The sequence below is a fragment of the Molothrus ater genome, chromosome 4 (genome assembly GCF_012460135.2).
Source record: "Molothrus ater isolate BHLD 08-10-18 breed brown headed cowbird chromosome 4, BPBGC_Mater_1.1, whole genome shotgun sequence".
In the NCBI taxonomy this organism is placed as follows: Eukaryota; Metazoa; Chordata; class Aves; order Passeriformes; family Icteridae; genus Molothrus; species Molothrus ater.
The window spans coordinates 37,433,597-37,458,967 of NC_050481.2; the positions used below are offsets into that span (position 1 = coordinate 37,433,597).

Here is a 25,371-nt window from a genome sequence, read left to right on the forward strand (position 1 = left end):
AGGTTTCAATAATACGGATCATCAAGTGGAACATGTAATCTTTTTTGTGGGTGTCAGACTAGATATGAATGGTCTGTTTTGGCTACAGAATCTATAAGCACTTCATAGTTGCACACACTGTTTTAAAGAAGAAAAAAGTCTAAAGGCAGTTCTTCAGAATAAGCCTTTACTGCCACAGTGTTTTTCTGGTTCTTACTGCCTTTATTTCGCCTGTATAAGCTCTGGTGTGAAGATTTATTTGCATTCAAATGGCTTGTATTTTATGCTGTGCTGCAGACCTTTACTCACAGAAATTCTTAGAACAATGTATGTGATTTAACATACTTTCCTTTCCTATAAAATTATGTGTATAAATCTGATAGCCGTTTCTGTTTTCTGCTGTATTAAACATAAAGTCAAATCTGATAGAAAAAGTAATACTCTAAGTCAAATATTGCCAGTACAGCTTCATTAATTTCACTGCTGCAGAGAAGAGAGCAAGTGAAAATTTCAGGGAGAGAGGAAAAAATTATGTTTGCCAATCTTGTAACTATTGAAAGTATGTATTTGATTTAATTTCTAAATAACCTGTTTTCTTGTGCACTTTAAAGGTTCTAAAAATCAGAAACATGTCTTAAGACCAGAGTCTCTTGAAGGAACAGATGAAGAGGATCCAGTTACCGCTCTGGAGTGGGACCCTTTGTCAACTGATTACCTTCTTGTTGCTAATTTACATAATGGTATTCGACTAGTTGATTCTGAATCTCTGTCCTGTATCACAACTTTTAGTTTACCCAGTGCAGCAGCATCTGTTCAGTGTTTAGCCTGGGTTTCTAGTGCACCTGGAATGTTTATAACTGGAGGTAAGGCTTTTATTTCCTGATTTATACAAAGATAAAAAATACAGGACTGAGTCTTCAAAAAATGATACTCCAAGTTTGATTTTTATGTTTCATAATATTTTTAAAAGTAGAAGCATACATGAATTGTACATAAAAAAGACCATAACACAAAACCAGAAAATAATAAAACTACGCTGAGCAGTTTTTTCATGTTTTAAAAGTTTTAGCTACATAAATATGTGACTTTCTACAATTTGCTAAATAATATTTTCCTCATGCACCCTTTAGCAAAAAAATATTCCTATTTTAAATATTTTAAAAATATTTTAAAAATATTCCTATTTTATTCCTATTCCTTTGGGAATAGGAATAAAAATGCATTGTAGTAATTGATGCCACTTCAGAGATTTAAAAAATTAAAAGAAGAAAGTAATCTATTTCCTGCCTCTTTTCTAAACCATAGACATTATGGCTCAGGTTGAACTAATGAATAAAGAAATTAAGGCTGGCAGAATATTTTATAAAAATAGAGGTAGAGTTTATCTGTGTTTAAATAGCTAATGTTAATAATGATTGTTGTTAATAATGATATAGCCATTGTGGTGAATGGAGCACAAATAGGATGCCATGGATGTTACACTAGATGATCTCCAGAGGTTCCCTCCAGCCCTAACTATTCTATGATTCTATGGAGTTGACAGTGCTTGCTTATAAAATTATTCTTAGGACTTGAAGTTTAATTCACTGCTGTATTTTTTGTATAAATCAGTCCTCAAACCACATACCTCTGTGTTTTGTTTTGTTTTTTTTAAACCTTAGATTCTCAGGTTGGTGTGTTACGTGTTTGGAATGTTTCACGTACAACACCTATAGATAATTTTAAATTGAAGCAAACTGGTTTCCATGGCTTGCATGTGCTAAGTTCTCCTCCAAAAAAAAAGTGTAAGTGTAATTTTGATTGTTATTCATTGTAATGACAAATGCAACTTAAAAAAATCTTATTTATGAGTCCAGATCAATATCTGTAGCGTTGGTCAGCTATTTAGTTCTTAATTAAAGTATCTTCTGCTGCTAGTGGATTAGACAAATGCATAAAGGACAAGTACTTTATAGGGTCCTTCTTTAGTAGGCCAGGCTTCATACAGGAATTCTCCATTTCTTTTGTTTTAAATCTTATTAGAATACAAGCATTTTACTCTTTATAATTTCACTTATTACTGAAATAAGAAATAATCTCTCTTTGTCTTTTGCTTTATATTGTTAAGCATGTTCATCACAGTATCCTACTAAGAATCACCATACATCTTCAACAAGTGAGGCTGTTCCTCCTCCAACTTTAACCCAAAACCAAGCATTTTCTCTTCCTCCTGGTCATACCGTCTGTTGCTTCATGGATGGTGGAGTGGGGCTTTATGACATGGGAGCCAAAAAGTGGGATTTCCTTAGAGATTTGGTATGGTTCATCTCTGTCTTTGAATTGAGAGTTTATTTGGCTTATGCACTTTCTTCTGACAGCAAAAAATGGAGAATGAAGTCTTTGCAGTACTGTACAGCAGTTTCTATTGTTAGAGCCCAGATTTCTAGGAAATAAAATCACAGTTCTGAAGTTTAAAGTAATTTTTAATTGGAAATTACTGAATTCTGTTGGAAGTATTCTGACAGTTTTTTAAAAAACAGAAATAAAGAGTTACAGACTTCTTTTTAGTTTGTTTATTTTTTAACTGAAATTTTAGTTTGATGACCTTCTCAGAAATTTTCTCTAGTGGGTTTTCTATAATTCAGAATAAAAGTTTGAGTCACATCAGAGAGCTATATGGTGAATGCACTCAGTTTAACATTACAAAGAATTATTAAATTTTATTTGAATCTGAAATTCAGAAACAAGTTTATCATAAATTGGATGACCCTTTTCTTCACTAGGCTTTTAATTATTGAGGTTCTTGAGGATATTTCTCTTTTCCTCTTTCCAAGTTCTCTTTTCACTGAAAAACCCCCAAACAATTTTCAGCTGTACTCCCATATGCATTTGAATAGAGGCTGCTGGTTGGTTTTCTCTTTCCATTTTTATTGGATTTCATCCTGTAAAGCAACTGAGGCTTAAAAAAATTCTTAAATAATACTTGTGTTTCATATATTTATAAACTTAAATTCTACAAATGCATGACTTGGAAAACAACCAATTGATACATTAAAATTCTGATGGATTGAAGTTTAAGCTGCAATAGAGCATAGACTGTATATAGAAACACAGAATATTCAGTGGGGCACTAGACAACTTGTAGAACATGTTCATCATACAGAGCTTTATTTTTTCAATCAGGTACTTTTTACAATAGGGAAAAACTGTTCCTGTTTTAAAAAATTAAGTTGTTTTTTTTTTGCTTAGTTTTTTATTTCAATATTTTAGCAACATATTTTGAACAGAAAATACTAACAAGTTCCTGGCATTGCATTACCCTATGGTTTCAGAAAGAATTTTTTCTAGTTTTAATTTTAACCTATGAAAGAGCATGTTATAGTCTAAGTTATTTTATGCCTTTTATTTTGACTGATAAGCCTAAATATAAAAGGGTTTTGGAACTCTTAATTGACCTGACAATTAAATTAAATGCAATGTATTTTAGAGTTTGATCTAGAGTTGGACTTCTGGAGAAAATCAAATGTAATAAAAATGGATTAAATATTTGTTTCATTTAAGGGACATGTTGAGACCATCTTTGATTGCAAATTCAAACCTGATAACCCTGATCTTCTTGCTACAGCTTCATTTGATGGCACAATAAAAGTTTGGGACATAAATACTTTATCAGCGGTTTATACATCTCCTGGTAATGAGGGGGTTATTTATTCCATTTCTTGGGCTCCAGGTAAGAATATTTTGCTGTATGTCTAAATGTTCTTTGAATTAGCATTAACTGCAGAATTTGTCATATAGAAGTATTAGTTTTATATAGAAAGGCATCTTCTAAGGTCTAAACAAAACTTAATTATCTGTGAAACCAGTAGAATTCAATGCTTCAGACCTTGCTGAAGCTTACCCTTCTGAGTAATGCTCACAGTATTCCATACTCAGAATGGAGGGAGGAAAATCTCTGGAACATTTCTAACATGGCATTATGCAGATGACAAAATGTCCTGCTTTGCATGAGAAGCAGCTACGTAAAGGAATTCAGGTTATATTTTGTGCTGAAATAGTGGAACATAAGTATTTAGCTCTTTTTCTTCCTTCTTTGTGTAGGAGTCTAATCACTGAAGAACTCTGCTTTAATTTATTAGAATAGGAAGTGTCTTTTCTGCAAAGCATCTACTTTTTCTTAGACAAATCACTGGACTCACTGGGAAATTTTGTTTTCAAAGCTCTTCTGTAACCCCCTTTGGTATACCTGAAAATACACATCTGATAGCTGTCAATAGTTGACAATAAGTTGACTTCCCTATCCTGTTTTATTTCTTTGGACAGCAGATGTATTTTTTAAATCATAATAATTCACCTTTCTCTTCTCACCTGGACTTTTAAACTCTTAAGAAATAATAACTGACAGAAGAAAAATATTGTGGTGGGAAGCTTAATGTAGTCTGCATATGTTAAGTAAATTTGCACTTTTTCATTTCAGAGAGTTTCTTGCACCATATATACATCTTCACAAATAATTTTTCTTGCTATATGGAAATCATGGCAATATGAAATGCAGTGCTTATTCTTGGTTATTTAATTTTGAAGTTTAAATTCAGTGTTTAGTTGTATCTCACATTGAATCAATAGTTTGTTTGCTGCAGGAGGGGTGTAGGTTTGTTGGTTTTGGTTTTTGTTTGGGTTTTGTTTTTTTTTAAGATAAATTGGAAATACATGCTCCAATTTTGTTCCTTAGTATCCTGTCCAAAAGGTCCTGTCCCTCCCAGCCAGAACTTTTGGTGCTTACTCCCAGACAGTTCCTGCCTTGTGCTTTGTTCCTAATGTGTAATCTAATGCATGCCTCAATTTGTTTGGTCTCAGACCTTTGAAAAAAGTGATTACTCCTTTTTTCTTTTTTCTCCCTCATCATTCTCCTACCCGAGTTTACTCCCATTTTATATATTTACCTTGCTAGACTCCTCCTGCATAGGTTGTCTTTTCTGCCTCCGAAGCTTGGAATAAAATAACAGTCAAAAGTTTCCTATAAATCTGCTATTTGATGAAAAGTATAGCTATATTGGGATAGAGAGTCACTGTAATGAGGAGACTTTGGTGGCTTTTGGATAGACCTGAATTGAATTTCCCAGTTCTCACTGTGGAGTTTTGTACTGAGATTTTCCACCCTGTAGAGTGTGGTTACAGATTCAGGTACATTCTTGATGGTCTTAGGTGCAGCAGTGGTGCAAGATTAAGGAAACAAAGTACTGTAAAGTGTTCTCTCTCATTTTTATGATTTGTCTTTATATGTAGGGAACTTAAAAGGAAAATGCTCTAGTTGCTACAACTTTGGGCTTGAAACATTGAGGTTGTCTGTCTTTCAGGTTGAGTCATATGCATCACGATCATTAATTTCTTACATGCAAGACTTTTAGCAGGCATTAAGACACTTTTTACAGGAATACAATTTTTATTTGACTATTCCTCAAAACAGGAATGTAGAAAAACAGGTCAGGCGTTCACTGAAATTGATGTTTTTGACTTAGTAGCAAATGCTAGCCTCATGTTCATGTACCATTGATGTCTTATGTTCATATTACATTTCTTCAATTTAAAGTAAAACCATTGTCAAACAATCTTGTGATTTTATAATTATTGTAATATTTTTAAACATCTCTCTTTAAAGGAAATCTGAACTGCATAGCGGGTGGAACATCCAGAAATGGTGCCTTTATCTGGGATGTTCGAAAAGGCAAAATGATAACCAGATTCAGTGAGGTAAGATGGGATTGCTACGTTTTTGTCTATATGAAATGCAAGTTAGTCATTCCCTCTAGTGTCCATAAATAGAGATGGCCAAAGTACATATATTTTTAAAAGGTGCTATAGTATAAAAGTCTATGGAGTTATCTAAGTGCCAGTTTACATGTGTGGCAGAAGTATTTTTACTTCCTCAAACTGGGTTTGTAATATGAGAGTGGTGAAGCACGAGATGGACTCCATTATCTTAAAATTGGTCTTGTAGGGATACGTGGCAAAAGCATTGCTGATTCTTTAACTGTGTAAACATATATGGACATACAGACTCAGCATCAAAATGAAAGCTGTGTTCTGTATTTTCAAACATAAGGACCAGAAAAAACTTGCTGTACCTGAAGCCTAGATCAGTAAAGCCTGCACACTAAGCAGTATGACTCATTCAGTGGCTTGCGTTGTATTACGTGAAATTTATCCAGGCATTTTTAAGTCCTGAAATAGTAGCATAATGTTTATTGGCAGAAGAGGTTGTGTAATATTATGCTGTAGTATTTTACACTATTTTGTGTATTCTCGGTATATAGATGTGATCTTCAGATTATACAGACATCATCATTTAAGTATAGGATCCACATCAATGTACAAGGGATGCTCTTTAAGAAGAGAGGTGGGGGAGTGAGGAGAGGCATGAGCAGAAAACAAGTATACCTACCTTCAGGAGTTCTGGCATTCTAATACTGATATTGGCATTTGTGCTACTAAATATCTTTTCTGTAATACTTGTCCTGATACACATCCCAATTAAGTTTTCTCATATCACAATTTTTCATGCCCATATACTTCGTTATTCCAATAAGTAACTAACCTTTATTCAGAATCACTGAATGATTAATGTTGGAAGGGACAACAGGGAGTCATCTGGTGCAACCTCCCTGCTCAAGCAGGTCATCCTAGAACACTTTGCACAGGATTGCATCCAGATGGTTCTGGAATATCTTCAGAGAGGGAGACTCCCCAACCTCAGGACAATTTGTTCCAGTGCTTGGTCACTTACACAATAGAGATGTTCTTCCTCATATTCAGTTGGAACTTCCTGTGCATCAGTTTCTGCCCATTGCCCCTTGCTTGGCACTACTGAGCAGAGCCTGGCTCCATCCTCTTGGCACGCTCCCATCAGATACCGACAGACATTGATAAACACCTCTCAGTTGTGACTTCTCAAGACTGAATAGGCCCAGCTCTCTCAGCCTTTTCTTCTAAGAGAAATAATTTTTGTTGACCCCTATTGAACCCTCTTCACAAGTTCCATATCTCTCTTGAGCTGAGGCGGACAAAACTGGGCACAATACTCCACATATGTCCTCGCCAGGGCAGAATAGAAGAGCAGGATCACCTCCGTTGCCCTGCTGGAATGCTCTTCCTAATGCACCCCAGGACACCATTGGCCTTTTGGCCACAAGGTCACACTGCTGCTCATGGACAGCTTGGTGTCCACCAGAAGCCCCGCCCCACCCCCCTTCTCCGCAGAGCTCTTTCCAGTGGATCAGCCCCAGCCTGTGCTGGTACATAAGTTTATTCTTCCCCAGGTGCAGGACACTGCAGTTGCCTTTGCTGAATTTCAGCTGGTTCCTCTCTGCCCATCTCTCCAACCTGCCAAGGTCCCTCTGAAGGGCTGCACAGTTCTCTGGGGTACTGGCCACTCCTCCCAGCTTTGTGTTGTCAGTCAACTTGCTGAGGATGCATCTGCCCCGTTATCAAGTCATTGATGAACAAGCTAAACAGTTCTGGGACTGGTATGGAATTTTGGACCACCACTAGTGATAGGCCTCCAACTAGAGCCTGTGCCACTGATTGCAACCTCCTGGGATCTGCTGTTCAGCCAGTTCTCCATCCACCTCACTGTCTACTCATCCACTCCACACTTTCTGAGTTTGACTATGCAGACTTTGTCAGAGACTGTGTTGAAATTCTTGATGAAGTCAAGGTGAGCAATACGCACTGCTCTCCCCTCATCGTCCCTTGAGGTGAGGCTAACTGGTTAGTAGTTCCCTGAGTCTTCCTCTTTCTTTTTGGAGACTGGAGTGACATTTGCTTTCTTACAGTCCTCACCTCAGACACCTCTCCTGATTGCCACAGCCCTCCTTTCAAAGATGGCTATGAGCAGCCTCGCTGTGGTGATACTCTTTCAGCATTTTTGGATGCATCCTGTCAGGGCCCATGGACCTTGGATGTCAAGTTTGTCTGTGTGTTCTCTAACCCAGTTCATCTTGATCAAGGGAAAGTCTTGCTTCCAGCATTCTTCTATGCTGGTCCCTTGAGTCAGAGACTCTTGAGAGCTGGTTCTGTCAGCTGATGACTGTTGTAAAGAAAGTGTTCAATAACTCTCCCTTTTCTGCATCCTCTGCTACCAGGGTCCCCCCTCCATTTAGTAATGGGCATACATTATCCTTGGTTTTCCTTTTGATATTAATAGAGCTGAAGAAGCACTACTTGTTGTCCTTGACATCCTTGGCCAGACTTAATTCCAGATAAGCCTTTGTGCTCCTTATCTCCTTTCTACTTATTCTGCCCACCTCTCTGTATTAATTCCAAGTGGCCTGACCCTGCTTCTATCTCCTTTGCATTTCCTACGTGTGCTTAAGTAATGACAGAAGTTCCTTGGTCGTCCATGAAGATCTCTTGCCCCCTTTCTCCAATTTCTTGCTCATCGGGGTGCATTGTTTTGAGCCTGGAGAAAATTATCCTTGACTATCAACTGGTTCTCTGGACCCTTTTTCCCTGCAAGGTGTGTTCCCATAGAACTGTTCAGAGAAAATCCCTGAAGAGACTAAAGGTAGCTCTGCTCAAGTCCATGACTGTATCTTACTTGCTGCCCTGCTTCCACTTTGCCTGATACTGAACTCCACAGTCTCAATAGTCACTACAGCCAATGTTGCCCCCAACCTTCACATCTCCCACAAGGCTTTCCCTGTTTGTTAGTATGAGATTCAAGCAGCACAAGATTCCTTGTGGGATCCTACACTACCTATGACAGGAAGTTGTCATTAACACTTTCCAGGAACCTCTTGGACTCTGTGCTTCACTGTGCTGCTTCTCCAGCAGATGTGAGGGTAGTTAAAGTGCCCCACAAGAACTAGTGCCTGTGACTTTGGGGCTGCTTCTAGCTGGCTATAGCTCATCCTTCTTTTTACCTATCAGGCAGCCTATAGCAAACACCCACAACAGTGTCTTTTATCAAACCATAAGCTCTCGACTTGCCCATTATCCAGTCCAAGACAGAGCTTGATACATCCTAAGTGTTGCCTCACACAGGGGGAAATTCCACCAGTGTGACTTTCTGGCCTGTCTTTCCTAAACATTATGTAGCCTTTTGTGGCAACATTCCAGTCATGCAAGCTATCCCACTGTGTCTCTGTAATCACAGTGCAGTCAAAGGCTTGTGACTGCACACAGATCTCTAGTTCATCCAGTTTGTTCCCCATACTGCATATGTTGGGGTACAGGCATCTAATAGAAGTATTTGATTCTGTCCATATCCCAGTGGAGGTGCAAAGGGATTCCCTGTAGTTCTGTCCAATGATTACTTCTTTGGCTGCTTGTGCTTGCTCCAGGTCCTGTCTCTTAAGCCTCCTAATGCTACTAGAGTGATTTCTATGGTTCTCTCCCTCCCTACACATTCTCTCTGGCAAGCCTGGCCTCGGTCTCTTTCCAAACTAGTTTAAAACTCTTGCAGTGAGCCCTATGAACTCCTGAACTAAGATCCTTTTTCTCTTTGGAGACAGCTGAACCCCATTTGTTGCCAGTAGGTTTTGTGTTGTATAAACTGACCCATGATCAAAACCCCTAAAACCGTGGTGATAACACCAGCATCAAGTACAGTTGTTCATCTGCATATTCTTCCTGTTTCTTGCCACATCATTCCCTGCAACCAGCAGGACAGAAGAGAACACAACTTGTGCTTCACATCCCTCAAGTTGTCGCCCCAAGGCCCAAAGGCCCCTCTTGATTGTCCACAGTGTTTTTTATTTAACTTTCAGGTTTATATAGTTACAGATTGCCCATTCTTCAGCTTGACCCAGTTTTGTCTCTTAGATCCTGGAGGCTATAGTGGTTTTACTAGTTATCTCCATAGTCCCAATGTTTTGGACTTGGATTCTCAAACATCCAACTTATATTGGGTACTCATTATCATGTGGTTTTGTACAGTATACTGTACTGGGAGAAAAGAGCTGAAGACCATAGGAGAATAAAGTAAAAAAGATGAGTCAATAGATGAGAGAAAAAGGGGTGAATTATTTCTTATTGATAGGTATTTTGCATTTTTTGAAGCATGGAAAGAATGGAATCTTCTGCATTGCCTGGAGTCATAAAGATTCCAAAAGAATAGCAACCTGCAGCAGTGATGGATTTTGGTGAGTGTTATTGGAAGAAAAAAATGGCTAAATGCACTTCTCAAGTCCATAAAGTTTGACAGTACTCTCAGTAATTAATTTAAAAACTTTTCTTACTGGACAAAACTTAAATTCTCTTATTCTTCTGTACTTGGTAGGGTACATTTTTCATGATTTAAAAAAATAAAGGAAATGTTTTCAGAAGGAATAGTGTCTAAGACACACTGATAGTGAAAATAAATTGTGATTTTTATTTGGACAAGAATATCCTTCTAGGTTTCTTATCTGTAGAGGACACTTTTTGAAAGATATCCGACTTTACTTGTCTTAATTTTAAAATTTTTTTTTAGTTGGTTGTTTTAAGGACTAAAAAGTACTATTTTAGAATTAAATAACTACAAGTGTTCTATCACAGGAGTATAATACCCCCTTTCTAAAAATGAATGAATGTCCATTGAAATCAATTTTGCATATATTGTTTTCAGTACATCCTAAAAATCTTTCTTCATTTGTTTCCTCTGCGACCTGTGTCATTCCAGCTTGAACATAACGGGCAGAAATTTTAGAAAACAAGTAACTGTCTTTTTAATTCATAAAGATCTATTTGTACCTTAAAGCCATGACTACAGTTTTGATTCTGGGCTATGAGATCCTTTCAAGAAATATGTACCACAGTGAAGATCTTTAAAGCCCCTCTGAAGAAACACAGATAACTGAAGTTAGATATTGTACAATCAACATCCAGTTAAATGTTGTGATTGAGGGGCTGATACTGCTTGTGGCTGTTTCTCTGATTCTTTGTGTATACATTTTTGCTCTCTGGTTTATTTGCACAGAATAAAACCTAGTTTTTCATAGCCTACCCAGAATGTATTTTTCCTTATAATATCACATTGTAATTGTTTTCAGTATTATTCGAACCATCGATGGCAATGTTCTTCACAAGTACAAACATCCAGCTGCAGTGTTTGGCTGTGATTGGAGTCAAAACAACAAGTAAGTAAAAATTAACCCAAAGAATTGACGATATTTACTATTTAAATTGATTACCAGTAAAGTAACACAAATTTATGTAGAATGTGATATTCACTCTGATAGTAAAACACTGAAAATATCTGTTCCAAAGTAGGATATACCTATAGCAGCCCTGTCTTCCCAGTAGTATATTTCATTGACCACCATGAACTTTCTTAACTTTCAAAGGAGGATCATTTCATATTGATGAGAAAAAAAAAATATCTAGCTGAATTTATAAGGGGGGGGGGGAGAGGGGAAGACATTCAATACCAGGAAAGAGAGGTCTAGAGGTGCAGATTGGTGTCCTTGAAATGACTGCTAAGGTGAAAATGTAGCGGACAACTAAATACTTTGTGATTACATGCAAATTTTGTAGATAATTCCTAATAATGACATGAGAGCTTTTTGTCAAAAAAAATTCTCATAATTCGATTTAATAATAGCTGTGTATTGGGTGCATAGTCAGACGAGTGCAAATATATTCCCCATTGCAACTAAAGGATCTTTATCAGGTTTATTCTGATTTAGTTTTTTAATCAGATTATCGATAGCTACATGTTGAAGAAATGATGGAGAAGCAAAAAATTGCTATTTAAAAAAAATAATTGCCAATTGCACATCATATTTTGTTTAAATTTAAAGAAGCATTTATCACCTCTGTGACCAAGGATTTTGCTGTTTTTATTTTGCAGAGATATGATAGCTACTGGTTGTGAGGATAAAAATGTTCGTGTTTACTACTTGGCAACCAGCTCTGATCAACCATTGAAAGTTTTTACTGGGCATACTGCAAAGGTTTTTCATGTACGGTGGTCTCCTCTCAGAGAAGGAATCCTCTGCAGTGGCTCTGATGATGGGTGAGTATTTCTGAACTGTTAGAAAACTTAAAACTCAAGCAGGACTATTGGAGAAACTCACATCTTTGCTTGTAATGGTGCTGTCAATACTTAATAATCTAAATCTCTGCCTTGTTCAGATCCAGGTTTTAGCTCTGCTCTTAGCTTTATGTAGTATTTGGACTGCAGAATCATTATCTAAAATAGTCACAACTGCTGCAGTAGTGCAAGTTTCCATATGCTTTCCCAAAAGTAGGCTCAGTGCCTGATACTGTTACTGCGAGGAATAGCACAAGGAGGATACCACATGCTTACATTAAATCTAAAGAAACAGGTGCAAGACCTGCCCTTATTTGATATTTTTCAAAGTGTAGTTAAGTAGAATCTGCAGAGAATTTTAATGAGTATTGTATCTTTCTGGTTTTTTGTTTGATGCCGTTGCTTTTGAGGGAGGGCACATCAGCCCATGGTAAGTAGAAGGAAGCATTTTTCTATGATTTTAAGCCACTTCCCTGCAGAATATATAAGATATTTTTGTAAAGTTTGGCATGTTGGCTTCTATTGCTTTCCTATTATCATTCATTACAGGTTTATGTTTGAAGCAAAATCTATTAGTTCATAGTGCAGTGATTCATGACAGAAGACAACCTGATAGCAAACTTCTTGACAATAAAATACATTGAAGAGGACTGGCCCTAGAATTGAACACTGATGAGCATTGCTGCTGACCAGTTGCCTGCCAGATGTAGCCCCTTTCACTACAACTCTTTGAGCCCTGTTGTGATGCAAATAAATATTCTGATAAATTTGAAGCTTAAAATATTGCTGAAGTAGAGAGATAATTATATTTCTATCGGTGATCTGATGTAAATTGTTCTCTTTTATGCTGTTTCAGTACCGTTCGGCTATGGGATTATACACAAGATGCTTGTATAAATGTTCTTAGTGGACATACAGCTCCGGTACGGGGACTGATGTGGAATCCTGAAATTCCTTACCTTCTAATATCTGGCAGTTGGGACTATACAATTCGAGTCTGGGACACAAGAGATGGAACATGTTTGGACACAGTTTATGATCATGGTGCAGATGTGTATGGTAATGTCTTTTAAATTTTGTTTTATTTCTGTATTGAAATGCATTCTAATAGGGTTTGAACTTTATAAAGTAATTTAATCAAACAGGTTATTACATAAACTTATTTCACTACATTTTAAAATATCCCCTCTCCTAGGATTAACATGTCATCCTAGTCGTCCATTTACGATGGCATCTTGCTCTCGTGATTCCACTGTGAGACTCTGGTCATTGACACCTCTTATAAACCCTCTACAAATAAATATCATAACAGACAGATGTTGGGATGATATTATCAGCAATACAGGTAAGCAAATTGTATAAGCCATTGTTTTAATTTTCTTTATGTTAATATTCCTATTCCTTTCGTTGTTTTGTATTTTAATTTCATATATAAATCTTTGTGTGTGTTAGATCGCGCTGTGGAGTCTGGAGCTCCTCCTTTGCTGTGTGGTAAAGTTTCCAGGGATATTAAACAAGAATTGGAAAAATTGTCAGGAAGTCTTCAAGGAAAAAAACTAAGGTGGTTTTCAGAATTTTTTTCAGTAAGTATTCTGCCAACTTAGGGATGTTGTTAATTCACATGACTTTCTTTTCTGAAGTCAGTCTCCGAAATTGGGATTTCTTTTTTCTCTACCATTTTTTTCTCTCTTTCTTGAAGGGAGCTTAGAAAATAGACAGAAATAAGTTAATTTCTTAACAGGTCAGCGTATAAAAATGTCCATCATTGAATTGTTTGTCAGTTGTGAAAAAGAAATTTCACTAATTTAGCTTTGCAAAAAACAAATCAGCTTTTTGCAAAGTTAAATTAGTGAAATAATATAATTTTCTATAGGAAAGGTTAATTTGGCAGCAATTTGCTATTAAAGAAAATGAAATTATGTGCTTAATCAAACTGCATTAGAGTTTTTATTAAAAGAATACCTTCATTACTGACAAGTTTTTAACTGCCCTGTGTCTGTGCCCAAACTGCTTTTTATGTTTTAGGAACTGTAGATCCAGGTGACCTGTGCCTCAGTATCCATCTACTGCCTTTTCTCCATTGCACAGTAATATTTTCTATAAATTGCTGCAGCTTCTCAGTGCAAATGAGTTAAAAAATATGAGTTCCTTTGAGTTCTTACCTGAATAGAAGCTGTACTTGAGGTATAGCAAAGACAAAATTACTTGGAACTACAGGTTCTACTACTACTGAAACTTGTGTCCAATACGGTTGTAATTTAAATCAAAACACTGATCCAAAAAGAGCTAGTTCATCCAAAGTATTTGGTTTGAGTTCTAGATAAATTGAAGTGGATAATTGAGAAATTATGAAACAATCTTTTGCAATTTCAAACTTAGACATTTCTCTTTGATAAAAATATATTTATGGAATTCTTAGTTTTACATAAGTTATAAATTTTGATTTCCCTTATTGATTTGATAGTAAAACTGTTCTAAGAATACTAGAATTTTCCAAGAAAATCAGGTATGGGCAGTGCTTTTTGACTCCAGAAAATGAGATATTGTGCTAAACTATGTGGAGTCTGATAAGAGTTTTAGGGGACAGAAAAAAAGAGAGAGTAATCTCTTTTATTATTTTGGGAGGTGGGGGGGGAAGCGGTGGGGGGAGGTTGGGTGGGTGATGTTTCCCTAGTAGGATTTTATGCTTTTTACCAGCTCAGAAATAATTTGACTTCTAAACTTGTGATCCTGTTATTCTTAGAAAAGCTTTTTAAGGTCAAAGGTTTAATGATTTTTTTAAGCTTTTGAATACTCACTCTCTTCTAGACTTCATTCAGTGTTAAACTGTTGTCCTGTTTCTACAGAAGGATTGATTCAAAGGCTAGACCAATAGAAATGCTTAAAATTTATTAAAAACAATATTTTGTGCATATACCGTTATACTATATGTGTCTATTTTAAGATTTAATATTAAGATAGTAAACCAGGTTGTGACAGTCAAGCCTTGAAGTTCTTTTCTACCTGGCCCATGCCTTTCTTTTACAGAAAGTGGTAAAGAAGTCCTGGGTCAGCTCCTGCATGGCAGCAGCTGACTGTTGGTTTGTGCCAGCAGTAAACACAAGCTAGCTTGCATTTATTTGAGAGCAAAAGGGAAAACTAATGGTGAGCCCTCAGCTATGTCCACACATAACCAAATCGGTTCATGGATTTCACTGTATCTTTACAGCCTTCAAGAAGACTGAAGGACTTGTAGTCTCTTGAACTAACTCATGTTTTCATAATAAAGGTTCTAATATTGAAATTGTCTGAAATTGTATTTCTTGGAGTTGACTGACAAATTTTTTCCAATATCATTATAAGTTCAAGTTTCTCTTTTGAACATAACTGTAATAAAACTCTTCTTCTCTAACAATTTTAGCCTCCAGGAGGCAGCAAAAATTTATGGGATTTGGTTGCTGTAATAAAGGGACAGGATGACAGTTTGCTTCCACAAAACTACTGCAAAGGAATTATGCATATGAAACACCTCATTAGATTTAGACTGGTAAGTGAAGCACAAACAGTATGTGAAAATGATTGTTAGTCCATGTAGTATTTCACTATTTAAAAATAACATTCAATGCTTTACAAAGGGTCACAACTTCATATCCAAAGATATTTGTGCAATACCAGTTCTACACTGCAATACTTGTCTGTTACAATAGCATCTAGCTGAGTCTGTGTGACTTCATGCATACTCAGTGTTAAAATGCTAGGTTACAGTTATTAACAAGAAAAGCAATTTCAAAACAAAATCAATTGCAGACAATCATCACTACAGTTTCAGCTATGAAGGGATTTGTCTTGCCTATTATATACACTGTACTTTTATGTTCAGTAAAGTCAAATTATTTGTTTTTATAAACATGAAGTGTGTAGCTATGTTCAGATGTAAAGACAGGGGAATTCATGTCTGAAAACGGGGGAGAGTCATCAGAAATATGTTCTGTAGCTCTCTATAAGAAGGAATGGCAAGAAACTGTCCTTAACACAGATACACAGCTTAAGAGTGACTTGGATGAGAAAAGGAAATTCAAGTATTAGGCCATAAATTAATTACTAGCTGCATTTATGAATATGCAACGAGATACACAGTTTGTGTAGAATATGAAGATTCATTATTCTGTCAGGAAGTTCTTAGGAGTACTAAAGAATGCCATACTCCAATGACTGGATTGTAAATAGAGGAAAGATGATCTACTGGTATGGATCAGGAAATGCACTTGCCAGGCCCAGGGCTAATGCTTACCAGGTATCACCTGTTGTTTGCTGTAAAATCACAGGCTTTTTTAGAGTGTCCTGTGTTCCTTGTGACTCTCAAGTGATTAAAGTTTATGAGTGTTATTAACTGTAATAATAGCAGCTGCTCTGCAAATCCTATGAAGCTCTGTCTGTGTCTCCATGTGTCCAAAAAACCAGTTTTCTCAGCCAGTTGGCCTGAGAAGACATTAAATCTTGACTTGTGCAGTGCCAGCAGTCTGTTTACCCCTGCAGAATTATTTCATGCATTTATAACTCCAGTGACCTAGAATAACTACAGTAATTGCTGGTCATTCTATGGACCTGGATTAATTAAAAGCATTTTTCCCCCTTCTTGCTGACTCAAAATCTTGTTTGAAATCTTTAAGAGAAATTATGGGGTAGAGTAATGCTGCCTGCTTATTAAGGACTGCTAATATTCTCTTTTCCTTAGGAAACTAAATAATGGCACTGCAGCACCCATACATTTCGGGATAAATTAAGGATTTATAGCAACTCAGTTTTTTCTGGTTTTAGTAAACAGAGAGGATGCATTGATGACTTTAGCATGAAAATAATAAAAAATATAGAGGTGCTGAGGGAAAAAAAATGTAGTATGCTTTTTTAAAAAAACAGATTCCTGGGAACTATTGGTCTATGTGGCATTTTAGTTTGGGAAAGAATGTTCAAAATTCATTCTCCTTCTTCCATATATGGTTCTGAAAAGTCATGAATAGCCAAATGCCATCATTGTGCATTGAAGATAGAATTCAACTGAGAATTCTTAAAATGGGAATCTCCCTTTGTTTGTTTTTGTTTTCCTGTACATATAATTCTGTTGCAGCTTGTTTCTCAGGCTCTGCCAGATGAAGAAATTAAGTCTTGTCCTCCCAACTAATATAAAAATTGCGTAAGTTGGGAATATAAATAATTTCTTGGCTATAAGGTTAATGGGGCATGACCGATCAGATCACAGAACTTGTTGTCTACCAGTTAAGCCTACTGTCTTTGTTATTTCTTTGTGTGGACATCATTATAATGGTAATACGTACAATTTTCAGCTCTCTATGGTTTATGTTCACAAATATTGTTTTTTAAGTTTCAAAATACCAAGATTTTTATGAGGGACATCTGGATTAATTACCATTATATATGAGAATAAAAAATAAGTTATTATAGGAAGATAATAAATGAAAATGTATATGCGCAATAAAGCACTCGCACCTTTACTTTAACAACATAAATATAGTTCACTGTAATCTCATTGAAATCTCTTTCATGTAGCCTTTTTGCTAAAGCATGTTTTTCTTAAATTATAACCATTATATTCTACTGTAATATTTACCAATAGTTCATTCTTAAGGAAACTTTTTTTCATCTAAGAAAACTTCTAAATCTTTTTTTTCTTTTCCCCTCAGTCCAAGGCACAAGAACTGACAACAGTAAAGATGTCTAAATTTGGAGGTGGTATTGGTGCACCCAGCAAAGAGGAAAGACTCAAAGAAGCTGCAGAAATACATTTAAGATTAGGACAAATTCAGCGATATTGTGAGCTAATGGTAGAACTTGGAGAGGTAAAATATCAGAACACTAATGAAGAATAAAAAATTATGAAAGTTTCTGAAAACCAGCTACCCTAGCAAAGATGTGGAAGCAATGAATGGGTCACAAGTCCCCAAAAAAGGAATCTTGTTCCACTTATTTTTAACATATGCAATCTAAAGCATAACTCATTCCTTATTTAACTTTGACAAATATATTTTTAATGGAAGAAAAGTTACACTAGTTTAAAATATGGCTGCTTCTCAAATGAAAATTATCACTTTAAATGTATTATTGCTTTCTTCTAGTGGGACAAAGCTCTCTCAGTTGCACCTGGTGTATCAATGAAATATTGGAGGAAGTTAATGCAAAGGTAAGTTAACTAAAATATGATGGCAAATTGTAGCTTCAGTTCATAAAAGGACACAGACAGTAGGAAGGATGGATACTATTACCAGATATACTTGTCTTTTGTTACAGCATTCTAGTGATGTTACTTTTTGTTCAATAAGCTTTGGGATAGAACTGTGGAGAATTTCAACAATAACTTTGTGTACAAGAATCAAAGGGTTGAAAATAAATTGCAAGTTTATAAACTCTTTAAGTGCAGTATTCACACTTAGTAAGTCTGGAAAGGCAGATGGGTTTCAGTGAACTTTATTTGGCTTCATCTAACACCTACGCCATGTAGTTGAATTTGGTGATTGTTCATATATATGGTTCCTTCTTGTTTATTTATTCATTTGTTTAATTAGGAGAGCTGATCAGTTAATTCAGGAAGAAAATGATGATGTCATCCCATACTGTATAGCTATTGGAGATGTGAAGAAACTGGTTTCATTCTTTACTTCAAGAGGTCAGCTTAAAGAGGCTCTACTTGTTGCACAGGTATTACTATACATATATACCAGTGTGGGAGATGTATTTAGCTCTTAGCTTTTAAGTCAGAATATGACATGCACATTTAAAAGGCAAAATAGCTGAATAATGATGCCCTAGTTTACTTCCATATGGTATTGACCAGTTTTTATACAGAAATCACAAGAAGGAGGTACCTCACATTTACAGATTTAAAGCCTGATTCTTCTAAACTGCAACCAAATGACCATAATGAAAACCAATGTGTTCAATTTCAATTGAAATGGAACCTGATTTTCAACAGCTGGTATTGTCCTTAACATCAAATTAATGTAGGATTTGATTTCTCATTAATTTTTACCGAGAAATCATCTGTAGGTTTTAGCTAAATAATGTACAGAATGTAACTTTGACACATGCTTAGATTGTTTTGAACTATAGTTCAAACTGTAGTGTTTTTTCAAAGCAAGTTAAAGCTCCAGACAGACCTTAATTTTTCATGTAAGGGAGGTATTGCAGAGCTACTACAATTCATAGAATAGTCTGTCTCAAAGGTTTAATAAGATAATAATGAGTAACAAAATGCCAGGATTTACTTTCCTTTGTAACTGAGCCTTGAGGTTTAATGCTGTTATCCCAGCTACATCTTCAAGCATGTGAAAGAATTTCAAAAAATTCACAGAATCAATTAGGTTGGAAAAGATCTCTGAGATCACTGAGTCCAGCCCTTTACCAACCACCACTTTGTCAACTGATTTCATTTTAACCCACACTGATCTCTTTATATTTGATGTTAGAAATAAATTATTGTAAGATACAAAGAAAAGTTCACCTTAAGCCACTATATGCCAAATCTTTCCAGATTTGCTGGTATACCTGTTGAGCAGTATCTGTGGACTTCATCCTTCCCTCAGAGCTGCTTGCTACTTGGGGTGTAAAAATCAAGGTTGTAGCCTTCACCATCCATTATATCCAAATGCTGAGGAATCCTGCACCAATGCATAGGAAGGAAGAAGTCTCTTGCTTCAGTAGAATTCTTGTATGGCTAGATAAAACTAGACTAAGATTTAGCTATGAATAAGTTAATTAGTTTATACATGAAAATATTTTCTTTTTTATAACTGGGCTTTAGAATGATTTTTATATATCTTAGATTATTTTTATTGTTATAAAAATTTCATTTCATCTTCAGTTTGAATTCTGCATTAATTAATCTATATTTTATTCACTTCCAGGCAGCTTGTGAAGGAAATATACAGATGTTGACACTCTCCACAACAAGTGGAACTTCAAATTCTGCTGGAAACAATACAGATGATTATAATGAGTAAGTTGTTCTAGTTTATAACTATAAAACTCATTTTACTGCAGAGTGTAAAGTCATTAAGGGTGATAAAGCATAGTCGTTTAATTTGGCATCAGCAATGTAGTGTTCAAAAAAATATTGCATCTTCTAGTACTTACTTAGTGGAGTTACTAACTACCTGATGCTACACTTATTTTCCTATTGTGCCTCCTGGCACAAAATGGATTTTTCGTATGTGTGCATTATAATTATAAATGTCCTTTTCTCTTGCTCAATATGTAAGATGCATTCCTGTGCACTAAAATATATAGCATATTAATTAAGAACTTCTGGTGAGTAAGATTTAGCATTAACAAGTATCTGTGATCCCCTGTTATTACACATAATCTCCTGAAGCTTTGCTCTTTGTCATAAGTGAAGGTTCTGATAATGTAAAATAAAAATCAAACTGAAGAGAGTAGGTTTAGATTAGATATTAGGAAAAAATTCTTTACTCTGAGGCACTGCAACAGGTTGCCCAGAGAAGCTGTGGCTGCCCCATCTCTGGAAGTGTTCCAGATCAGGTTGGATGAGGCTCTGAGTTACCCAGTCTAGGGGAAGACATCCCTGCCCATGGCAGGGGGCTTGGAACAGAATTATCTTTAAGGTTCCTTCCAACACCAGCCATTTTATGATTTCATTGTCCATGTCCATAAAAAACAAAAACAAATATGCACCTCACCTTGTCTAGAACAGCACTCAGAAACCTGAATTACATTATCAAGTTATAGTTGTAGTTAAACAAAAACAGTTTGGAGGCTGTGTAGTTACTTCATTTACATAAGCAGTTTTTGAGCAATTAGAGAAGTACTAGTGCAGAGTTTACAGGTACAGATTGGATATCCAGGTATTTGATTTTCCTTCTGTCAATCTGAAGAGACATTTCCTACTGATGTAAACTTTGGGAAACTGACCCACCTTAGTACATACCAACATAAGTAGTGGATGAAGCTCAAACAGATTGCATTTTTCAAGCTAGTAGTGTCATTATCTGTGAGCCAAATATAGCAACTTCTAGGGTACAGAAGCAAATGTGGTGAATTACATAAATTAAGACCCAAGGCGCTCCAACCTTAAAGTGACCTTGTAGAATTTCTTTTTTGTTCTTGCAGTCTCCTGCAGAAGGTCAGTAAAGAACTGGCAGATTGGTATTTTCAGGATGGTCGTGCAGTGCTTGCAGCATGTTGTCATTTGGCTGTCGAAAATATAGAGGTAATTTTTTTTTCTTTAACAATGAAAAAGCCAACATTTACTTCCTTTTTACATCTCTACACAGTTTTAAAATGTATCATATTCTAAGATGGTATTTGGCATTTGATTTTTTTATACTTATGCAAAGTTAGATAGTTACAGTATTAAGGTTAGTAGCAGAACTCCCTTGATTCTATAAAATTCAAGGTCTCTCTCATGCACAGAAGGTAGCATGTTGCTGCTGAATTTTATTTCCAATATCTTGTTATATTACACAAGGTAAGATACTTAAGTACCTTGGATATATACATCTAAGTGTTACTGTTTATGGTAACCCAAAATACCCATTCAAAACTGGAAGTTATTGTGCTAAAGAAGATGCAATCATCCACCTTGAAGAATTTGCAGTCTAAGTGAAGAAGTAAATAGTAAAAGAAAACCCCACCCCTCAGTACAAAAAATAGAACTGACATGTAGGAAACATTTTATTATGTTTTTTATTTGCTTGTAGTTTTACAAATTGTTTATTTTCCTCATTTTAGCTGGATTTTGTTGTTGTTAACTTAACATGTTTTTCCTCCTCTATCCCCACAAAAAATATAATTTCTTCCCAAAGAGAAATTGAGAATCAGTAAATTCCTATATTTCTAAACAGGCATATTTGAAGTTGTTGTGTAGTCTCATAGGGTTTGACATTCTGCTATGCCTATCAGTAACTACGCTCAGAGAGAGTAAGAACAGGACAATCCTTCCTGTTTTCTGGGGTTTTTGAGTCTCCTTTCATTGAAAGAGAGGGGGAAATGTAAACTCTGAATGCAAGTGTCCTTAAGATTAGATGGAATTCCTAGCATGCATTTTAGGTATTGTATTTATGTGATCTCTTCAGTTGAATAAAGGAAGATTCTGCTAAAGGAAATCTATTTGGTTGTTTAAAAGCACATTAACATATGGAGCACAATTATTTACTCATTCAAGAGACCCAAAATATATAAAATTGGGTTTAACTATTGCATATTTTGTCCTTCTGTAAAAAGTGTCATAAGTGAATGTCGTATGCTCAATATGATGAATGGCCACAACTGCTTCTGTCCTTTAATGATATAATTTTTTCATTGAGCAAGCTTGCAATGGCAAATCTGATTCGTGGAAATGAACTGGAGCTGGCAATCAGTGTGGGTACTGTCTTGGGAGAAAGTGCAGCACCAGCAACACATTATGCCCTAGAATTACTAGCAAGAAAATGTATGGCAGTAATAACATGGTAAGAATTTCTTAATCCAAAGATTTTTTTTTTAATTTTCTGCCTGACAAAGCAATCAAGGTGTGTCATTGTGAAACTTTTGTAGAGATCAAACCACAGTGGGAAGGGAGAATAAAAATTGCTGCTTGAATAAGAATTGCTGTATTAGACCTTTGAAGTACAGGGCATGCAAATATTCTGCTTTAATCTCAAGATATATTCTGTATGCATTGTAAATGAGAGAGGAGTCATTGTCAGAGTATGAAACCCACTGAAAAAAACACCCTAGATACTTGGGCAATATGTAGCTTATGAAGTCCTAGTTTTTACTGAGTAAAAAGAACACCTTCAAAAAAAGTAAGGCTGGAATTGAGTTAAAAAGTCAAAAGGAATAGCTCAAGTAGGATATGTGAAGTGATTTTTAGGTACTTGATTGAAAAATATAAAACTATGAGTCTGAGGAATTATCTTCTATTGGTATTAGGAACACAAGACTCCTGCAATGATTTAAGGATGAAACAAGATTGCTGTTTAGTTCTGCAGGAGTAACTTCTCTCTTGCATATAGGGGAAGCCTTCTGTGGCAAATTTTCTTTTCCTCATTGTAGTGGTTCTACTTTGAAAAAATCAGCTTCTTGTTTTTCTGTCTAACAATGAAAAAGCAGAAAACCTTTCTAAGGTGTATTTGGCAGCTGTATAACTGGTTTGTAATTAACATTTCACAAAAACTGTGTATTTAAACTGTTAAGGATCAGTTTTTCTTCTACAGTTAGTATTTGCTAATGTATTTAGAGATAGTCTCAGAGAAACATAGAGGAACTCCTCTACATTAGAGAGGAGATTAGAACATTAGAATATTTAGCTTTCATTAGACAATGAAGCATTGTAGAAAGATAAAATAAGAAACTGGTGACTTGCTGCTTTCATTTTGCAGTGGTTTAGCATGTCTGCATTGCACCAGTCTTAATAGGGTTGTTTTGGCAACTCCATCTGCAGCTTTTAAGGTGTCTGAAGCTCTTTCATTGTTAAGGGTGATTTTTATGTAGCCTCCAATAGGAAGTACTGGAGTTAAAGAAATAGTACATATTTTTTCCAGTTCCATAACAAAAGCTTGTTCTGATCTCAGGGCTGTAATTACTGCTTATAATGGTATGGCATCTATGTTTATGTCCATAAAGGTGCTGTAAACTTATAGCATGTGTACACTGAAGTCTACATGGTGATAAAGTCTGTATGTGATAAAATTTTAACGTGATGTACTGCATATTGCCCAAGTATATATCTGGATTTTTCAATGGGTTTCACACACTGTGCTGAACACCTTGCAATCCTGAATTCTGATTTTCAGCCTTGCAGCATATTTTTTATATTCCGTAGGAAAAGATCAGAGATTCATTAATCTCTTTGTTTTGTAATAAAGGGATTTTCGCACAGCATAATCCCCTTGGTTAACTGCACTCATAAGATCATGTATAGAGAAGGTGGAGTTCAAGGGTCTCTGATATTTGAAGGGCTCCCTTCTTAAATTTACTGGTTGTTACGCTTAGGGATATCCATCAGTTGGAAATATTTCACTGTAGTGAAGCACTTTATTGTAGACAGCAAAAGGAATACCAGAAGGATCCTGATGAATTAATATAGAAATCAGTTACTGAATGGTGGAATGTTTCTTGGGTTTTGGTTCGTTGTTTTTAGAAATGCTCTAAAATATAAAATCAAGCCAAAAAAAACCAAACTAAACATTCATGCACTTTCCCAAATCTAAAGTCTTGAGAAAATGTGTGAATGTTTAAGGACACATTATTGTTTGTATTTAACACCTAAATACTGTCAAAAGCAACTTTCTGCTATTCAAAAAGCTAGTCATATTTTACCTGAGATAGTGAATTCTGCATATGCAAACTCAGCCACCTCATTTTGATCTTTATACCAACAGTGTTTTCAGTTTAATTCTTAAAAATCATTCCAGTTTCTTAGAATCTTTAAGTTCTTAAAAATCGTTCCAGGTAGCACAATTTGTAGGCCATTATCTTCTTTGAATTACTTTTTTTAAAATGAATACTGGATTTCAGTTTTTTGACAAGAAAATTTCTAATAACTTAAAAAATGTTTAAATTGCTTTTGAAGATTAGTACATATAAGTAAGTGATCTTGAAAATAGCTTAAGAACTTGTGAAATAACCTAGATTCTGGAAGAATGCTTCTGTAACTTGGAAAAGTAGCTGTTGCACAGTAATACTATCACAGATTTTCTAAAGACCTTTTGGCATGAGTTTCTTTATGTTGTCAAAAGGCATAAAATAGAAAGCTATTTTTTGTTGTTGCTGTTGAAGCCAGTTGCCCTGACCCATAGATTTGCTGCTGTAGTTTAATTATTTTCTATCAGATATTTTCTCTGTAAATTCATGCAAAATTTTTTTCAATACTGTTTTAATGTCTTTCTTTTAGCTTCCCATCACTTGGATACAGGTATTTTGCTTTTTTGGAGAAAGTTTAAGCTTATTTTTTCCCTTAATAAAGTCACAAGCTTTTCAAATTTCTCTAAGTGTCCTAATTTTTAATTGTGATTAATACTTGAAAGTGAGATAGAAAGCAGTTGCAAATATTGGATAATAGCCTTACTTGAACACTTTTAAGCTAAGGACCACATTCTGAAAATCCAGAGGTAATCAGTAAGATTTTTTTCCTTACAAATGGGCAAGTCAGTCTTGAGGTTCACAGGAGAAATGATGTCTGCTTGAATAGAAGAGTCAGAGAATAACCAGTTCTTAAAACTTAAATAGAACAATTTCCAAATAATTTCCTAATATTATACATTCCCTTCATTTATTTGTTGTGTGAAGGATAGGATAACAAATGCTAAAAAGTTTAGGAAAATGTAAGAAATGTCAGTTTGCTAAAGCACTTTTCCTTTGAGAAGAATAAAATAGGTATCACATTTTTTCCCATAGAATCTCTCTATTTC

The 25,371-nt window shown here is 35.5% G+C and overlaps 1 protein-coding gene across 7 annotated transcripts in view; it reads left to right on the plus strand.

Moving 5' to 3' along the window:
- WDR17 (WD repeat domain 17) overlaps window positions 1–25,371 on the plus strand; it is a 57,984-nt gene that overhangs the window by 22,822 nt on the left and 9,791 nt on the right. For 6 of the 7 annotated variants that reach the window (XM_036381934.2, XM_054514631.1, XM_036381932.2 and 3 more), the window contains 19 exons: window positions 591–842; window positions 1,641–1,763; window positions 2,087–2,274; window positions 3,520–3,688; window positions 5,618–5,709; window positions 10,018–10,100; window positions 10,989–11,075; window positions 11,789–11,953; window positions 12,828–13,030; window positions 13,167–13,316; window positions 13,424–13,554; window positions 15,372–15,497; window positions 17,650–17,805; window positions 18,082–18,146; window positions 18,529–18,661; window positions 19,867–19,958; window positions 21,089–21,188; window positions 22,289–22,428; window positions 24,855–24,875. In XM_036381934.2, coding sequence (XP_036237827.1) covers window positions 591–842; window positions 1,641–1,763; window positions 2,087–2,274; window positions 3,520–3,688; window positions 5,618–5,709; window positions 10,018–10,100; window positions 10,989–11,075; window positions 11,789–11,953; window positions 12,828–13,030; window positions 13,167–13,316; window positions 13,424–13,554; window positions 15,372–15,497; window positions 17,650–17,805; window positions 18,082–18,146; window positions 18,529–18,661; window positions 19,867–19,958; window positions 21,089–21,188; window positions 22,289–22,428; window positions 24,855–24,875 — 2,476 coding nt within the window. The remainder of the gene's footprint in view (window positions 1–590; window positions 843–1,640; window positions 1,764–2,086; window positions 2,275–3,519; window positions 3,689–5,617; window positions 5,710–10,017; window positions 10,101–10,988; window positions 11,076–11,788; window positions 11,954–12,827; window positions 13,031–13,166; window positions 13,317–13,423; window positions 13,555–15,371; window positions 15,498–17,649; window positions 17,806–18,081; window positions 18,147–18,528; window positions 18,662–19,866; window positions 19,959–21,088; window positions 21,189–22,288; window positions 22,429–24,854; window positions 24,876–25,371) is intronic. The other variant, XM_036381931.2, reaches the window with a different exon arrangement.